Source organism: Tursiops truncatus, chromosome 7 (assembly GCF_011762595.2).
Source record: "Tursiops truncatus isolate mTurTru1 chromosome 7, mTurTru1.mat.Y, whole genome shotgun sequence".
Taxonomy (NCBI): Eukaryota; Metazoa; Chordata; class Mammalia; order Artiodactyla; family Delphinidae; genus Tursiops; species Tursiops truncatus.
Genome location: NC_047040.1, coordinates 97,225,861 through 97,239,514, shown reverse-complemented (window position 1 = coordinate 97,239,514; position 13,654 = coordinate 97,225,861). Strand labels below are relative to the sequence as shown.

General features: G+C 44.1%; 2 protein-coding genes across 7 annotated transcripts in view; both read right to left on the bottom strand.

Annotated features, from left to right (window-relative positions):
• Positions 1–471, bottom strand: part of LYPD1 (LY6/PLAUR domain containing 1) — a 63,032-nt gene extending 62,561 nt beyond the window's left edge. The window contains exon 1 of the mRNA XM_019931914.3: positions 109–471. Coding sequence (XP_019787473.2) covers positions 109–160 — 52 coding nt within the window. The 5' untranslated portion in view covers positions 161–471. The remainder of the gene's footprint in view (positions 1–108) is intronic.
• A 1,538-nt stretch (positions 472–2,009) lies between these two features.
• Positions 2,010–13,654, bottom strand: part of NCKAP5 (NCK associated protein 5) — a 1,063,199-nt gene continuing 1,051,554 nt past the window's right edge. For 5 of the 6 annotated variants that reach the window (XM_033860244.2, XM_033860243.2, XM_033860245.2 and 2 more), the window contains one exon: positions 2,010–3,455. In XM_033860244.2, the coding sequence (XP_033716135.1) occupies positions 3,174–3,455 (282 nt within the window). In that variant the 3' untranslated portion in view covers positions 2,010–3,173. The remainder of the gene's footprint in view (positions 3,456–13,654) is intronic. The other variant, XM_033860246.2, reaches the window with a different exon arrangement.

Here is a 13,654-nt window from a genome sequence, read left to right as displayed (position 1 = left end):
TCCTGCACAGCACGGGCGCGGAGGTGAGCGCCCAGCGGAGGCAGAGCGGCCGGCGGGAACACAGGGTGTGCGATCCCGGCCGGACGGCTGGCCGCTTCGTCTTCTTACCTTGAAGCAAGAACAGTCCGCAAAAAGTTGCCGCGATGCCGAGGACCCACATCCTCCCGGAGCCGCGGGGCCGGGAGCGGGCAGGCGCATCAGAAGCGGCGACCGCGGCGGAGGCTGTCCGGGCCGCAGCGGCTGTGGCTGCCGAGACTGCTGGGGCCCGCGCTGCCGCCGCCGAAGCGCCCGCCGCCGCCAAGACGAGCCGCAGGTGCCGCCGGCGGCGCCCGCATCGCCCGCGCCGGGGCCCCCGGCTGCGGGTCGCCGCTTCTCTGGCTCGCGCTCCCGGGCAGTGAGTGCCCGGCGTCTCCGGAGTTGGCGACGGAGGCTGAAGGAACTGCTGGCGATCCGGAGCACCCAAAAAAGTCTCGCCTCTTTTCCCCACCTCCCACTCCAGGCACCACGTGACGGCTGCCGAGTTGGGGTGGAGGTGGCGAGCGGGGAAGGCTGGGACAGTCTTTTCACGTGTCCACCCCCTTCCGATAGCCCTCCTCTCCCGCCTCCGCACGTCCCCTGGGACGCCTCGAGGGGGAGAGGGAGAGTGTAGTTTTCGGAGGCTGGGAGGCTGGAGACTGGGGAAAGAGGGAGGAGGGCGCAGCAGGTGCCACGGCGGTCGGCCGGGCGCCGTCAGCAGGACGTAGGAGGTGGGGTGGGAAGACTGCTTGCCTCTACTTGCAGGGGCGCTTGCCCCCCTCCTCTGCGCCCCCCGGGGGCTGGTGGGTTGCCCGCGGCAGGGTCCGGTCCACCCGGCAGGGAGTGCGGTGCCGTGCTCCCGTGCGTCTGGCAAAGTTGCACACTCGCAGGCTCCCTAGGGTATCCGGTGCAGCTGCGCCTTCTCTTCCTCAGAGAAGCCCCTGGGTAGTTACCGGGCTCGGCTTCAGCTGCGGCGCAGTGGGCGGGGTAGGTGGGGACCCTGCCCAGCTTCGCGTGCTCGGGCCTCGGTTCGTCTACCGCGCGCATCGCTGGAGGGTGCGGTAGCCTAGCCTAGGAGAGGGCCGCTCCGGGGACAACCGTGAATGAGCTCCCACTAGAAAGCAAATTGGGGTGAAGACGAGAGTTGCTCTCTTCCATCCCCTTCGTCCAAAAGGCCGGGCAGCTTCCTCCGGCTCTATTCACGGCGTCCTCTCGTGTACCGCGCCTTCCCAGCCCAGGACTCGGGCACTGGCACACCCCTCGCCACCTCCCCCCACCCCATCCCCCCTCTCTTGTACAAGCGACCCACCTGGAGTACTCCCGGAACGCCACCTTGCTACGTTTGCCTTCCTGGCCGCCGAGCCCTGCCGCAGGTGGTACGGGAGCCCGCTGGCCCGCCCGGAACGCCTGGGAGCCTCCGCCCCCAACCCCGCACGTTCCCACGCCTGTCCCCCAAATCCCTAGGCAGCATCCATTTCGGTGGAAAGGGCTTCATAAGCTTCGCCCCTCTTCACCTCCTTCTACTCGGGCCTCCTCTCTGAGGTGAAGGAAGCTCTCTTAGGCCGGGATGCTGATCATCTATTTCCCTCTCCTGCCAGCAGAGCGGGTCCGGAAAGGGGCTTCAATGACTTTCTTGTCATTCCTCTGCAGAGATCGTTCCCTATCTGCCTCCGGCTCCTTCTCTCCCTTTGCACCCCTCTTCCTCTCATTTCTAGTTGGTTAACCCCTCAGGGAGACGAAAATGCTTTGACCATTACTCGCTAGTCTGCAGACTCGAATCTTACAATTGGCTGAATTACTGTTTCTGGAGGAATAGGGCCAGTTTCCTTATTAGTCTGTTTATTCCTTCGGGGGAATGCGTCGTTGGAGCGCGTGTGAGATTCAAATAACTAATTGCGCCGAAGGGTCCTTGAAGAAGCTCTTCTAAGCTTTCAGAGGGTGCGATTGTGATATGACGTTTATTCAGAAATGAAACAAAAGAATCTTAAAAAGTCTGAAAGACAATGACATAATTTTCATTTAAGACAACAAAATTCAAATATAACAAATTGCACAAATTAACCAAATAACACTGATCATACAATACTCTTTAAAGAAACAAGTGTGTACTAAAGTACCCATATAGATCCTAAAAATATGTTATGCCTAGTTTACAAGCTCCTGTACAAAAGCAATTATAAATAGTTCGCATCTAGAAAAAATACACGGTAACCTTTAAAATAGAATTTATCCTTACATATAAACAGACTTTGTAGGAAAAAAGGATATTAAAAAGTAAGAAATAGCACCAACCATTTTATTTTTTACAAAGTGAACATTGCAAACAGGAATTTACTTTGATTTATAGATTGACCAGGTTTTAATCAAAAGAGCCAGAAGATAAAAATCAACAGATAGTGTTGAGAATTGCAGAGAACCACTAAGTAGAAGAGGATGTAAGGAAATGATTGGAGGGAAAGTAGAATTACGTCGTCTCTGATACAAATAGCTTCTGATCAGTGTCACACTTGAGTACCTTCCTCTACAGTTTTCAGTAGAAGCAGAATTATACTTATTACTAGAACCTGAATCTCTCTGGCAACAATTTGGAAATTGCACTGGGATTAAAGTTTCTATCGAATTGAGATTATGAGATGGAGATGAGAGACAGCCCTCTGGTTTTTCAGCAGGCCCTGTTTTCTGTTTACAGAGTGTACCATCAAACAATCTGAGGGCTAGGACAGTGCCCTGAACAAAAACTGGAGTTGGAATTTTTCAAAAATATATTATCAACTTCTAAGACTTAGGGCATCATTTCAAGAGCGTGGCACTGATTCAATGTATTGCTGTCTTTTTAAGGTTTTTTTGCTACAAATATAATTTCTTTTCCAAAAAAAAATTTACAACTTCTGTACAACTTCTTTTTCAAAAGAAAAGTGCAAAATTAAGACTTGTGTATCCTGGGTGTGTTTACTTTTAATCCTCATGGAACACAGCAAGTAGAGTCTATCTTTATTGCCTTGTCAGGGAAGTAAGCTCCGGTGGGCTGCTGGCTGTGAATCTGACAGTGGCGGCCCTGGTACTGCAATAGTTTATTCGTTGCCATCTCTACCTGCCCCGCTTCCCAGCCCTGTTTCTTAAGTGCTCCATTTCCAGCTCACTAAGGGGAAAAAAGTCCTTTACACATCATTTGAACCCTGACTTGCACAGGAAGAGAAGCTATCGTATAAAGAATCACTCAAAGATTCCAAATTGTCTACCCCAGGCCTATCAGAGTTACTCAAAGAGGCCTCTTCATTTTTTTCTTTTTCTTCCTTTTGTCCTTCAACCTTGTTCAGAGAGTTCGTCTCTTTTTCTAATAAGATCACAGTATTGCCGTTGTATTTATTGAATGACTCCAGGGAAATTTTACGTAATCTATTCTCAGGGTCTTCTCTTGTTTCTTCAACTTGTTTCAATTTCTGCAATAAAAGGAGGAAAATATTAGAAACATATTTCTTTGCAAAATCAAGTTATTCTATCCAATATTCAATTATTGTCAGTATAAAGCACAATTTAAAGGGACAGAGGGAACCTACAAGTCTTTAACAATCTTCCAGTATAATTTAATGTAATAAAGCCAATTTTAGGGATAAATCAAGACTTTAATCATTTTACTGAGATAAATAGGTCCCAATTTGCAAATCAGTTAAGTGTCACTTAATTTTAAGTGGATCCATCTAACATTTGTTCACGTAAAGTGCCTTATTTTTCTTAATCACAGTTTTCTTTTCTTACTAAATATTATTAGTTGTCCTGTTTCTAAATATGGATACGGACTGAATTTCAGCCAGAAATGACAGTTCTATGAAAAAAAAAAAAAAAGCATGCAATCCCCTAAACTGACATAAAATTTAAGTACACATTAAACTTGTCAGATGCATTGTCACGTGTGTATTTTGTCCCTTTACAAGTCTTATGCTATTTGAAAGAGATCCCAGGTTGTAAGGGTATAGATTCTTCAAGGCCCAAAAAGGGCTTAAACATCACAGTAACAGGTCTGCACCCGAGTAACCTCTCCCTCCAGGAGGTTCTAGTAAAACCAACGTAAACAGGAATATTTATAGGCTGTTACTGGTAGTCTCTGGGACTTCATAAAACACTGCAGTCATATTCGATAATTACTGCAGGTAAACTCTGTAAACATGAATATATTTAGTTGCTCAAGTGACTCCTGAGGTCTGAGGTGAGACGGAATAGGAAGGCACAGATGCAAAAACTGCAAGGGTGGAAGTGTGAAAAAGCCACTAACCACATTTCTCATTTCCTTTTCCTCTTTCAGGCAAAAATTCCATCCAGGAAGAAGTAGGAACAGGGCCTTAGAGATGATAACAATAGCTACCATTTATTAAGCATCCACCATGTAGAAGACACAAAGTATTTTATTTATAAGCCCTTTTTCACAGACCTGTAAGTTACACATCCCCACTTTAGAGAGAAGGAAAACAAGGCTCAGAGTGACAGGGTCACTTGCCCAAGGTGGCTCAGCAAGTGATGGAGAACAGGATTTGAATTCCTGTCTGGTGGCCTTCCACACTCTTGTAATAAAGGACAAGATGTCCTGTATGTTTTTTTTCATTTTGCCATCCACATGTGCCAAACCATCTCAATTGCTACTGTCCAAGGCCCTAACATAGGCAGTTCCATCCCTCCCTGCAACATTGCTACGATGGATGTCAAAGGTACAATGAGGAAATTGTGTTTGGATCTGGGCAAAAACAGACATAGCCAAAGCCTGTGAATTCTCACATGCTAAATATTTAATAGAAAGAGAAAAGAAAAAGATACAGAAGTGGATGGTTCCCGTGTCCCAAGAGCAGGCTCAGACAGCATCTCTCTCTCTGCTATGGGGAAATGGTGTAATTCTATGGGAATACTTGAAAATCAACCTTGAAGTGATGCTTATTTCATTATACTATTAACGTACAGGAGCATTACTCACAGAGCAAGTTTTCAATCTGAAATGGCTACCTCGACAAAGAGCTGGGCTGAGGAACAGATGCCTAGGTGATTACAAAAGAATGGCTCCATAATTAGGAATGAATCCATGCAGGAGCCCCTTCTCGTGGTGTGCCAATTTTGAGCGTTCTTTAAGAAGAATTATAAAGTACAATATGAAAAATACATGGAGGGAGTAGGAAAGCTCTGATTGTACCAAATGTAGGTAAATAGAGGCCATTCAATGCAATTTCCTCCTCACCTGAATATCTTCTCCCTTTTTCTTTATTCAAGAACCTTTTCCTTGCCTATTTCTGGTCATCGTGGATCTCAAGTTCGTTCAATAAACACTCACTAGAGAAGCTATCATGAGGCAGGTGGAAGGTTTTGGTGCTGAGGACACACAGCTGAATAAAATTACGTCCTGTAGGAGGGGAGTGAGGCCCTGGAGGCAGGCCGACTTGAGCTGGAGTCTCAGCTTTGCTCTTTCATTGGCTGTGTAAGTGCCCAAGAGCACCCTTCCTCAGGTAAAGCTAATAAGACATACCTTTATTTTAGGATTGCTGTATTAGAAGCAGAACACCTGAAGACCCTGACGCATAGGAGTAGGTGCTCAATAAACGGAACAATAAATCATAGTAAGCTAGCATTCTTATTCTAGATCAGTGGGTCTTAAACTGTGCTCTCCAGGCAGCTTGCACCATCAGCATCACGTGGGAGCTTGTTGGAAATGCAAATTCTCGAGTCCCGCCCCGACTTAACTACACCCGTAATGCAGCGTCCCAGAAAAAGTTTTTAACAAGGTCACCGGGTGATTCTGACACATGCTAACATTTGAGAATCGCTAGTCTAGAAGAACTTGTAGTCTTGGAGGGGAGACAGGTGAAAAGCATAATTCAGTGTATTCAGGTAGTGATAAGGAAAGGATTATTTACCATGAAAACACCCACTGTCTATGGGACACATATAGTGCATCTTGTTTTCTAAATGTTTCCTGCTTGTAGGTTTGGCGCTTCAATTAATTACGACAAAGGCCTACATCGGCTGGGGAGGCGATGGAAATGAAGGAATGGCCCATTGTAAGAAAAATCACATGCCTTCTCGGTCTTCCTTTTATTTTCACAGTTTTGATGAGGGGTGGGTACCGAAATATCTCTGGACTATAAGAACAACATCAGTGTAAGAGTGACAATGAGGACACACTGACATTCAAGCTCAGTGCTGGGGAGCTACAGGGAGTGGTGAGGAGTGTGGTCAGCTCAGGAGTACGTGCCTCCTCTAAAGGCAGCTCTTTAGACCTAGCTCATTGCAGCTGTGCAGAAACATGGGCCCAGGTCTTTGCTTTTAAAGGTAAGGCCATGAATCTAGGACAATATTTGCTTATACTTAAGATCCTCTAATTTTAAGTATTTGCTTATACTAAGAGGAAAAACAAATCAATAATAACAAAAATAACCCCCACTATGTATGTCAAACAGCAATCTTTGCAGTGTGTGAACTTCTGAGCTAGTCATCATGTTTTATACTTCTTTTGTATGTCCTAGATGACCCCCCTCATCCCCCTTCTCCCATCAGCTTTCCCCCTAAAAACTGAGCCCAGCGCTCATCGTCAGTAGACTCTCGATGGAGATTGGATGATGGTCTCAGCTTTCTCTACCATCAGTAGAGTCTCAACTGTTGGCTGGGATTTCTCCAGTGGTCCTGCCAGCTAAGAACAAAAGCACTGAAGTAGCTTACTTCCCTGCCTCGAATTAGAATTTTATATATATATATATATATATATATATATATATATATTTATTTATTTATGGCTGTGTTGGGTCTTCGTTTGTGTGCGAGGGCTTTCTCCAGCTGTGGCGAGCGGGGGCCACTCTTCATTGCAGTACACGGGCCTCTCTTGCTGCGGAGCACAGGCTCCAGACGCGCAGGCTCAGTAACTGTGGCTCACGGGCCCAGCCGCTCCGGGCATGTGGGATCCTTTCCACCAGCCTTGCCTCTTTATTGGCTTTAGAGCGGCCAGCAGCCGGACTCCCACTTTCGGTAACAATAGTGCACATCAGTTTGCAGCAAATGTATGTGAAGGTGCTTTGAAAACGAATCATGGTAATAACAGCATTTAATTGAGTGCCTGCTCTGCACAGACACTCGGCTAAGCACGTTGCACGGATGATCTGTTTTCATCCTCACGTCAATTCTGTGGGGGAGGTGTCCCTGTTATCTTCATTTACAAGCAATCAAGCCTGGAGGAAGTTAGGTAACTTAAGGTCATGGAGCAGTACGTGGTGGGGTCTGGATTTGGACCCAGGCAGTCTGCCTGCAGAGCCCAAGTTCTTAACCTCTATCGTGGAAAAGAACTTCACAAATATCGGCCCATATTACCTTTAAGGGGAGCCTCTGAAATAAGGATCCCAGAACAGCAACAATAATATTAATGGTAACAAACCCAGTAAAGATTCCTGAAGACTGTGTGGGTCCCATAAAACACTGTCATTTCCTTTGTATAACGTGCTGCATTGAAATTATGATAAAATTAATATACTACACTTGCCACCTATAGGTGGCAACAGTTGTACAGTTCACTTTTTGGTGGGGCTTTTCACTGCACTTGGGAACAAAAGTAGGGCTCAAAAGGGTGAGAATGTATTTTCAAGTTTAAAATAAATAGCTTTGCTCGTTGTTAAATATTTTCCTATCTTTCGTGTAATGATGACATTATTAACAATAATTCAAGCAAGAAGTAGTGACATATTCTCCAGAAATGCCTTAGTAATTATACCTTAGCTAATTTAATTCCTTGTAGTCAAATAAGCAATCAATCAAACCAATCTACTATATGAATAATCTGTGCGAATAATTATGTGGTCTTGATTCTTAGAGAGAGTTTCATAGAAAAGGAGACGGGGCTCTTGGAACGCTTTTGAAGGGTGAATAGTATTAAGATATAGAGTAGGTAAGAAGGAGTACATTCCAAGAAATTTCCATTTCATGTGCCCCTACTGCATCTGTAGACCATTCTATAGTCTATCTCAGGTCTTGTAGTTGCCCAGATAGTCTATCTCTTGCCCTTTAAGATTCTATAATGGACAGAATCACTGTAAAGACAGAAACACAGAGCTATGCCTATCCCAAGGGGTTCCAAGAATTCCAGCCCAGACTCAGGAAAGTATCAGCCCAGAAACCTGGGTTATAAATAACAAATAGTTTTTATTTCCAAAGAGCTTTCCCATCTATGATCTCACTTTGCTCTTACATCAGGCTGGAAGGTGAGGGAGGCTGGTGTCAGCTATACTTTACATGGGGTATTTATGGAATTTGTGGTTCACACAAATTCAAAGTCAGGTGAAATTAGACCTGGAAACTTGGTTTCCTGATTTTCAACACAAACACATACCATTTTTCCTCCATAGTCAACAATAGAGATTCTGCCTACACCAATAACCTGAACACAAGGAAGGATAAAACAGAAGGTGATACGTGCCCTTGTCATAAGGAAAAGATGGGGAAAATGTATAAGGTGATACAGAAAAACTCAAGTGATAAACCAGAAAAAAATATACTCATGATGAGACCAGCTTCAGAGAGACACATGTTACACATGTATAGCCAGAAACTCCTGCCCACAGCAGGGGAGAAACAAGTAGCAAATTCATGAACTTGCACAATGGATTAGTGTTCTATGATGACAGCTACTCTTACTATTTCATGTAAGTTTCCATCTGTTGATTGTATCTTGAAAATACTGGTTAGTCTGTCTACTGTAAAATGTCAGGACGAGATTCAGATCTACCTGTGGAATTGAAATGCAGCATCATTCCTCAGCTGGGCACTAATATTCGCAAAGAGGACTAGACCTCTTAGCATAAATTAATGTAAACAGTATCTTCATCCACATGATTTCTTATTTCTCTATTGCTGTAATGACTCACCGCCAATCAGTTCAACAAGACATGTGGTAGGAAAACAACAGCTACATTTACAGAGCGTTTTTACTATGTGTCAGGTACTGGGTTGAATGCAGTGCATGAATTATCTCATTTAATCCTTACACCGACCCTCTGAGACAGTACTATTTTCATCCCCATGATACTCATAGGGAAATAGAGAGTAGAGAGGTTGAAATATTTAGGCCACATACGCATGGCTAATAAATCAGGGAATCAGGACTCAAGCAGGAGAAGCCTGACCACAGAACTTGGGATTTTAATCACTAAGTACAAGACCAGGTATTTGAAAGCCAGTGTTCCGTTCCTGGCACTGTGCTAATTAGCTGTGTGACCTCTCTGAACCTTAGTGTATTTACGCTAAAGATTTTTTTTTTAAAAGCATCTTCCCACTCTATGAGCTCCATGACTCCAAAATATTCTGAACTGTGTGTCTTCTATGCATCCATTATTGGAATTTCAGGTAACACGATAAATACTTCTCTTCCCCACCTTAGTTCTGAATGAACTGAAGAAAGAGATACAAGAAAAAGGCTGATGGGAGGCTAAAATATCAGCTCTATTACTGAGAAAGCTTATAGGGAGAATGAGGTTTCTATCTTCAAAGAAGTGAGTTTCTCAGCAGTGGTCTAGAAGCAGACAGGCTTAGACTGGGCTGGCAGCCCTGGGCTGGGAGCAGGTCTTCTTAAACCTACAACATGAGTGTTGCTTCTCCAGCCAGCCTGACTCCTGAGAGAGGGCGGGGAGAGCAGGAGATGGGCTTAAGCTTTCCCTGTTCCCTTCCTAAACTTGCTGTTTTTTATTTTTTTATTGGAGTATAGTCAATTTACAATGTTGTCTTAGTTTCAGGTGTACAGCAAAGTGATTCAGTTATAAATGTATAATACCTGTTATTTTTCAGATGCTTTTCCCTTTATAGGTTATTACAAAGTGTTGAGCACAGTTCCCCCTGCTATACAGTAGGTCCTTCTTGTTTGTCTATTTTATATATACTGTGTATCTGTTAACTTGCTAAACAAGCCACTCCTCCGTCTCCTGAGAAGTGAATGAGCGGAGCTTAGAGACACCAGGAGTGTTATCCTAGGGAACTCCTTCCACATGGAAAGAAACACCCCCGAAATTGGGGAGAAGTGTCAGCATCGTGCCCCTACCACAACCCAACAGTTCTCATTATGTGTGACGATGCAGATTTTAACCAAACAGTCACATATGCAGCGGGGCCAGGAGGAAGCGGGAAAATCGGGAGACCGCAGTGAGCTGGTTTGGGCAGAGGAACGTCTCCCTGGGTGAAGCAATGGGAGTAAGATGATATAGCAGATGAGAAATATAGCCAAGCTTCCATCTGGAAGCAGATGGATCAAATAGAGGAGACGGGCTGGCTAATCCTGAGCTTTGAGTCGGAGCAGAAGGTGTGATTTCCCCCATCCCTTTCCTGATGAGCAAATCTTGGGCACTGGAAAGATGATTATGTGTTATGCTCTTGTGGGAATGGGGAGGAAGTATTTTAATCCTGGGTCTCTTAGTTGAAGATCTGTGCACATACAAATTCTATGGTAAGTGATGTTTGCTGGGGGCAGGCCAACCTCAAGGAAAACGATGCAGCTCAAGTCATTTCTCTTTTCTCAGAGGCACAGGTTAATCTCTTCTTTAATGCCACCTCTTACTGTATTCCTGGTGGAGCTACTTTCTGAATGAGACACAAAAACAGATAAAGTGACCTTTGGTGAACAGGGAAGACCCTCCAGACTTTTCTTGAGAGTTGTGGTGTTGACCCTGCTAACCTGGTCAAATTCCAACTTGGATAATGACTTGCTCTCGGTGTTCAGTTCCCTCTATTACCTCAACTGGACACATTACTCTTCACTTGCCCTTCTGAAAAATTAATGTGACAGATAGGTAATAGAGAACTGTTCTCTCCACCCAACCACACGCTGGGAGATACGATGCTGCACTTGGGGCACTTTGTTTCCTTACTGGGTTCCTGAAGATCCTCAGTAGGTCCAGGGCAAACTGGTTTTATTAGGTGAAAGAGTCATTTTCAGCTGAGATGTGCTTTTATGACTATATTATTACCTGTATTGCTGTCCCTTACCAGGATCAATGACTTTCAATGACCTCTGTTAGAAGCCCTGAACCAGAGGGGAAAAATGAGCTTACTTTTTGGGGGAAAAAAAAAAAAAAAAAAAAGCGAGCAGAGAGAAGTGCAGTAGGAAGCTTAGGGTCGTTAGAAAATAATATATCTTGCGGAAAGGAAAAAAACTTAGCTTGGAGATAAACAGTGGCTGCGAAGGACATTTAAAGACCAGATCAAAAGGACGGAAGGAGAAGGAAGTCACTTTAAGGATATGGAAAATGGGGGAGATGTGGGACCGGGTCCCTCAGCGGGAAGAGAAAAAAGGAACATAAAGAAAACCCTAAACTTTGTTTATGACAGAGAAAGGCATTTGTGAAAAGGAAAGGCATGTAATCACGATTAGGCAAAATGATTATATCAACGTGCAAAAGACACATTCATGATTTCTCTAACGTTAGTGCCATCACGTGAAATGCCCATTTGAAAACTTGTATTTTTTTTTTTGCGGTACGCGGGCCTTTCACCGCCGTGGCCTCTCCCGCTGCGGAGCACAGGCTCCGGACGCGCAGGCCCAGCGGCCATGGCTCACGGGCCCAGCCGCTCCGCGGCATATGGGATCTTCCCGGACCGGGGCACGAACCCACGTCCCCTGCATCGGCAGGCGGACACTCAACTACTGCGCCACCAGGGAAGCCCGAAAACTTGTATTTTTAAATTTTTATTTCCTAGGAGGTGGATGGACCCACAAATTTAATTTAAAATATAGGTTAATCACCTTAAGTAATACATCAGATTTGATCACTATTGGTCAATTTCTCCAAAAGCAAAATCTGCACTGTTTCACAGTGACTTAGACTTGGGGAAACAAGCCAGCTCATTGACTGTATGATTAGCTTAACTAAATGTAACACGCTTATTTGTGTTGTCAGATTTCTTTTTCTTCTTCCAACATAATAATATTAACCAAAATGTTTATTTAGGAATGAGAATTGAGCAGGCTCTGGGCTGGAACTCCTAAGTCTGTTCATCTTAGCGTCAGGCTAATGACTCCAGCTGATGAGAGTGTGGGCACCAAACCTTTCTGGCCTTTCATTTACAGGCACCATTATGGATAAAAATAAATTGATATGCTACTCACTTGCCTTCAAAGATTGATTAGACTTTTTTCTTTGACTAACCTTTCCATCATTTCATGTCTTAAATAGGATACCTATCTGTCCAGCGAGCTTGGCCATGCCTGGCTTAGATGTCAGTGTATTTGTAGCATAAAGAGCCCATGAACCTCGTCAGAGGAAAATCCAGCATGAAGGGACCATTTGTGTATTCTAGTACCATAGAGCTATGTCTTCACCTCGGAGTGATAGAGTTTGGGCTACTCTTTCAAGCAAAAATAAAACACACTTTTTAGGGGGGATTGGGTGAATGTTAAAAGAAAGTTAACACTATTTTTTTTCATGGATGTTCCCTTTCCAAAGGAACATCTCCAATATCACCATAAGGGCGGACATCATAAAAATGTACCTGGAAAGGCTAAGCTTTTATTACGAAGTATGCTGTGAGGGCCCAAACCAGGGAAAAACATTCTGTGTTACTTATTCACCTATAAATGAGGCAACCTGGAATTCTAACAGAAGTTGGTAGACCCTTTGGGAGTCACAGTGCACTGTGGTATCCAATCTATGAGGCGCTTTGCAATAGCCATGGAATTCAATGAGACTGAGTGCTAGGGGTCATCCAGAGACACATTGATATTTGTGGATGTAAGAGTGTGAGCTCTACTCAGGTTGAAGCTATTCATCTCCCAATGTCATTTATGTTTCAGTTCGAGGGCCAGTCAGCCTTTGCTTTGGATAAACTTATTTCCCAAGGATATTTGACATAGCGAATCCCGAGAGTCAGAGCAACTCAGAATCAGTACCCATTTCCTGATCCTTATTCTAAAGAGAAGATTCCTTGGTGGAAATTGTTCTAAAGATTTAGAAACGTTAAGCTTTATATTGTGTGTTGCACACAACTGTAAGACGCTGTTATTCCTCATTACCCAGTAAGCACTGGGGGTTCTAGAATGGAAGGATGTGCTAGTTGGGAGAATGCCAATGGGAATCCACGTTTGTTCCGGATTCCATCCTTTGCCACAATATGACACTGACAATCACTACTTCAACTCTGGACCTGGATTTAATAAATATTTAAATAGGGATTACACTGCTCTTGCAACATCATTTATTTATTCAAGAGATATTTGTTGAGCACCTTTTACGTACAGGACAGTATTCTAGATGCTGGAGATAGAGAGGTGTATGAGACAAAGTTACTGCTCACACGGAACGTACATGCTAAGGATTTTTTATTAGGATGTCAATAGAGAACAAAGCTTCAGATATATTAGGAGACGAATCCCTGAGAACTGTTAGGCTAGTCTACCAGCCTACTATTTGGTCTGATAATGGCATTTAGAACACAAATATCCTGTCAAATTCAAAGTTCTGAATGTGCCCCTTTACCCTAATCCTAATTTTTAAATAATTCCTTAACTTGCTTAGTTTCTTTTGACCTCCTCCCATTTTTAGTCTTTAAGATCATTCAGGCAAATGTTTTCCATAGGTTAACTAATGACTATTCACATTCACCTTTCTTAATCTTTCTGGGCCTAGTTATCTCCTAAATT